At 39.5% G+C, this 4,851-nt stretch overlaps 1 protein-coding gene across 1 annotated transcript; it reads left to right on the forward strand.

Moving 5' to 3' along the window:
• The first annotated feature begins 599 nt into the window (after positions 1–599).
• LOC129801006 (putative nuclease HARBI1) lies at positions 600–1,961 on the forward strand. The gene is made up of 4 exons (XM_055845759.1): positions 600–733; positions 858–1,207; positions 1,274–1,577; positions 1,655–1,961. The coding sequence occupies exons 1-4, from the start codon at positions 600–602 to the stop codon at positions 1,959–1,961; spliced, it is 1,095 nt and encodes a 364-aa protein (XP_055701734.1).
• The last annotated feature ends 2,890 nt before the right edge of the window (positions 1,962–4,851 follow it).

Below are 4,851 nucleotides of genomic sequence, written 5' to 3' on the forward strand. Positions count from 1 at the left end.
AGGTCATGTACCTTCTTCTAATATGTACTTTTGCATTCCTTATTAACCAAAATAATGTTGTACCAAAGGATTTTTCTCAAACCTATCCTGAATTTTGAGACATAAGAGTCTTCCAGCTCAAAATTTCATCCCAATGTTTTTGCTGTGATATCGACAATAATTTACAATTAACTCAATTAACTGTATTGAACTAAATTATTAAAAGCATTTTCTTGTGAAAATGACTTAACTTTAAGGAATTAAACAATTTTCACATTAAAAAACCTGTCATTCTTTCTACGTGAATTTTCGCGGCATTTCGAAGAATTCCAACAGGCACCACCAAATTCTCTTCGGCTTTTCTTTTAGCTCAGGTCTGAGGGCCAATTATGATGTTCTCACACTCGCAAAGTGAGTGCGAGAGCTGCGAGTTGACTCATCTCGATACAGTGAGAGAGGGAATTATTGAGCGCTACTCGAGAGGCGAAAGTGGCAAATTTCGTGACACATGGAACGGCGAATTGACATAACCTATATTTTTGTCAACAGCAAGTTTAGTCTGGTTCTGAAAGTTGTGAAAAAATCGTGATAAATAAGAAAAAGTGGGCGTATTCACGAAAATGTTGATGGTGCAAGAAATGTTGGACGAAATGCTGTTGGAGGATTGGATGGAAGAAGCAGCTGCTGACGAGCTGAACGCATTAAGACGACGTATACGGAATCGGCAGCTCGCACTTGATCTTCCTGATAAACGGTATACTCATTGTAATTATATTTATTCAATACTTTTCTTGAATTTTTTTGCTGAGAAATTTATATACATTATGAAATTATGAATAATGAGGGTAATCAAGATATTACTTTTCGTAATTTTAAAGGTTTACTGAACTATTTCGGATTACTAAGTCCATGTTCGAGGAAATCATGAATCTCGTGGAATCCGATATCCCTGAACCTTTCCGAAGGTCTTCTTATCCGAAAGCTACACAAGTACTAGTGGTTTTGCGTTTTCTTGCCATCGGAGACTATCAAAGACCAGTAGGAGAAGACCTTTTGCTCGGAGTTTGCCAAAGTGGAGTCAGTAATATACTCGAGAAACTTCTACCTATTCTTGAGAGGCGCCTTGGGTCTAAGTACATTAAGTGGCCGACAACACGTGAGGAGCGACAAATCTCTAAAGAAGGATTTTATGAAAAATACGGAATACCATCAACAATAGGTGTAATAGGTATGTTAATCTTTGTTCAGTGTATAAAAAAACTGAGCATTGTGTGAAATAGGTTGGATTTTACAGATGGCACACAGATTGGCATAACCTCTCCAACTCAGGAGCATCTATACCTAAATAGAAAAGGATTTCACAGTATCAATGCTTCACTAATATGTGATCATGAACAGAAATTTATTTATGTTGATGCCCGGCACCCTGGAGCGACCCATGATGCAGCTATTTGGGCTTTATCTGAAGAACGAAAATTTCTTTTCAACATCAATCGTACTCAACACGAAAGATGTTGGATCCTAGGTGACTCAGGTTATCCGCTCGAACCATGGTTGATTACACCGTATAGGAATGCAAGAACGGATGAGCAAATAAGGTACAACAAAAAAGTAACAAGTTCGAGCATTCTGCAAAGCTGGTGCGCTTTGACGACCTTCTTTTTGTTTTTCACAGATTTAACAACAATTTCTCAAAAATAAGAACGATCATTGAAAATTCAATTGGCGTTTTGAAGAACCGCTGGAGGGTACTTTTGACTTCTGAAAGAACACTTAGATACAAACCCATAAAGATGGCACGCATAATCAATTGCTGTGTAGCTCTTCATAATTTTTGTAAACTAGAAAACATTCCAGACGTCGAAGGTGATTTCGTGATTAGTTATGACGAGGAAGATGATATTTTTCAAGAATATGGTCAATCGGCCCTCCGAGAAGAAGGAGAATACAACAGGGAACTCCTAAAAAGATACATAATGTAAATCTAAACTTCTTGTGATTCTATTAATGAAGTTTAAGTTCTTGAAAATCAGTTAAATAAAAGCAATACTTTGGAAGAAGAGATCTTTTATTTCAAACTATTTCTCAAAATAATTACGGAGACTCTCATGGATATTCTGGAATGTCTTCAGTGTGTCTTCCTCAATCTCCAGGCGTTTCTTCTCGATGCAAAAGCGTTCACGTTCCAAATTAAATTGCATTTTGCAAATATTTTGCGTTTCCTTGGAAATATCGATCAATTCTTTAAAAGAATATTCAAAAGCTTTCTTTGTTTCTTTAAAGAAAGATAATTGCTCTTTCTGAAATTGTAGAGTAGACTCGAATCTTTCATTGTATGCCTTTAGTAGAGTCGATCCTTTTGTATTTATCAGATTTTTGCCCTTATTGGCATGCGATCCATTTACTTCCATGGTTTCAGCTTCATTTAGAACTGCAATCCCAGCATTTGAGCTACATGAATCTTCATCTAACGCAGGATATTCAACCGATGGATCATTTTCACGGGCTTGGAAAGGACCGGAATGCGAAGGACCGGCATGCGAAGGGCCGGCATGCGAAGGGCCGGCTTCCGGTGGACCGGCTCGAGATCGATCGGCTGGCGCCTGGGATGGGCCTGCCTGAGATGCATCAAATTTTTCTTGCAGTCCGCCAAATCCAAAATTTATTCCGGGATTACCTTGGACTGCTTTCGATAAATCCAAGAGGTCCCGGACTCTATTTTGGATGTCAGTTAGTTTCACTGGACGTGCCCTCCCTCCCCCTGTGGTGCCACGATCGACTTCTGCTTCTCTAACTTTCTTTCTCGTTTCATGGATGAGGTCGGTCCATACCTTTCTCCAACCTTTAGCATCCCTTGCTGGTGGACCAGCTGCATTCAACTTCTTCTCAAGTTCCAACCATTTGTCCTGCTTGAAACTCTTATAGGAAGTCCCCTCCGCCTTTCCGGTGGCAATTGAAATGTTGTCCTCCATAAAGGTTATTAAAATATTCATTTGCCGCCCTGTTGTTCTTTTGCTTTAATAAAAGAAATAGAAATAAATGATTAGAATTGCACATAATATTGAATAGGATGAAATAATATTTAAATGTACAAAATATACTTACACATCACCCATTTTGACGACTTTTAGGGGTTAAGAAATCAATCACTTTGAACACATAATAAAGAAGAAGAAGAAAAAAATGGCGACCGTACTCGCACACGGTAGCTCCTGAGCAGCCGAGAGAAACCGACTCGCACACCCAGCAAAATATCGAGTACGTGAGCTCAATAATACTGTCTCTCACATTTTGCTCGCTCCCGCGGAGTGAGAATCTCAATAATTTGGCCTCTGGTTTAGACAGTGTCCAGTGAGAAGATCAGCAAATTGCCGCGCTTTGCGGCGGTTACTGCTCACCAGGTACTCCGTCCTTTTCCTGTCCACAAGTGGCATAAACAGTCTGGACACGCGACAATTGCTTGTAGCCGTCCAGATCGCTTGATGTTGTGCGAGTAAATCCTCCCCAATGATGGTTTTTTTCATTTGGGGCGACACTTCCACGGCAGGTTCGGGACCGATGAATTCGGTCTTCGCTCCTGCCACTGCGAGGCGATCAGCCTCTTCATTACCCGCAATACCACAGTACCCAGGTACCCAATGCAGACCGATCTCACAGTTAAGTGAGACCGTTTCTAACATTTTCCGGCACTCGAGCACCAGCGAAGAGCGGGATTTGTTTCCCGATATGGAGAGCAAAGCAGCTCTGCTATCAGAAAATATGTTAATTTTCCTGCCAGAAACCCCAGATTCAGTCAGAGTCTGAACCCCAATTAAGATTGCTGTGACCTCGGCCTGGAATACTGTAGTATACCGGCCAAGTGGCACTGACCCACCAATTCCGAGTTCCGGACAGTGGTACCCGGCTCCAGAGGAGCCGTCCAACCGTGAGCCGTCTGTGAAGAGTGCAACCGCACCGGGTTCATTGATGACCCCTTCCCGGTCTCTCCACTCAGCTCTCGTGTTTAGCACAGTTTTTAGAGTATTAGGGGTTAAAGTTACCCTTTTTCATGTTAATTTTACCCCTGAAAAGGTGTAAAATTAACATTAAAAAGTGTTGGTATATTTTTACACCTAAAAAGTGTTAAAGTTCTGAGGAAAAAAAGTTAATCGCACGCCTATTTTTTTCTCAGTGTGTGAGTAAAGTTTTAGTAAAATCACTTGATGAAATTCTTTCAGTTCATCGCCATTATTTGTACAAAATCGTAAATTATTGTATTTCTTTTGTACCAAATACAATAATTAATAATAAGAAGAAAAATAAGAAGTGTTCGAAATTGTGACTTAGATACTATGCCTCAAAAATACTTCCGCTTCATTTACCGTATATCGGTTATCAACAGATTTGAACCGAATCAAAATTCACTCAAAATATTCCATAAAATAGTTTTAAAAGTAATCTTAATTGATTTCCAGACAAAAATTACTTATCGGTTTATAATCGGTTCATTACCGGTTCACAATAGATTGGAATCGGCTCAAGTTTTTCAGGAATCGCAAACCCTTTCCATCGAGCCCAAATATTACACCATTTGGTTTTAAAATGCGTTTTCTAGAGCCTTTTTAATCTTTGACCTTGAAATCCGTTATTAGCAATAATTCAACGTTATTTTTGTATAAGGACGAAGTGGACGAATGTCCGCCTAGTTAATCTCTACAGATCACTGTAAGTAAAGTAACATTGTTTTTTACAGTATGGACTTCCGGTGACAGCAGATTATTACTTTCACTGGGATTTTTGAACTGTAGCGTCAGAATGAAAGGCAATATGTATCGGAATATTATCGTGTAGGGAATTCTGTAACAGCATGACAATGTCATTTTTTTATTGTTT

The sequence above is a fragment of the Phlebotomus papatasi genome, chromosome 2 (assembly GCF_024763615.1).
Source record: "Phlebotomus papatasi isolate M1 chromosome 2, Ppap_2.1, whole genome shotgun sequence".
Taxonomy (NCBI): domain Eukaryota; kingdom Metazoa; phylum Arthropoda; class Insecta; order Diptera; family Psychodidae; genus Phlebotomus; species Phlebotomus papatasi.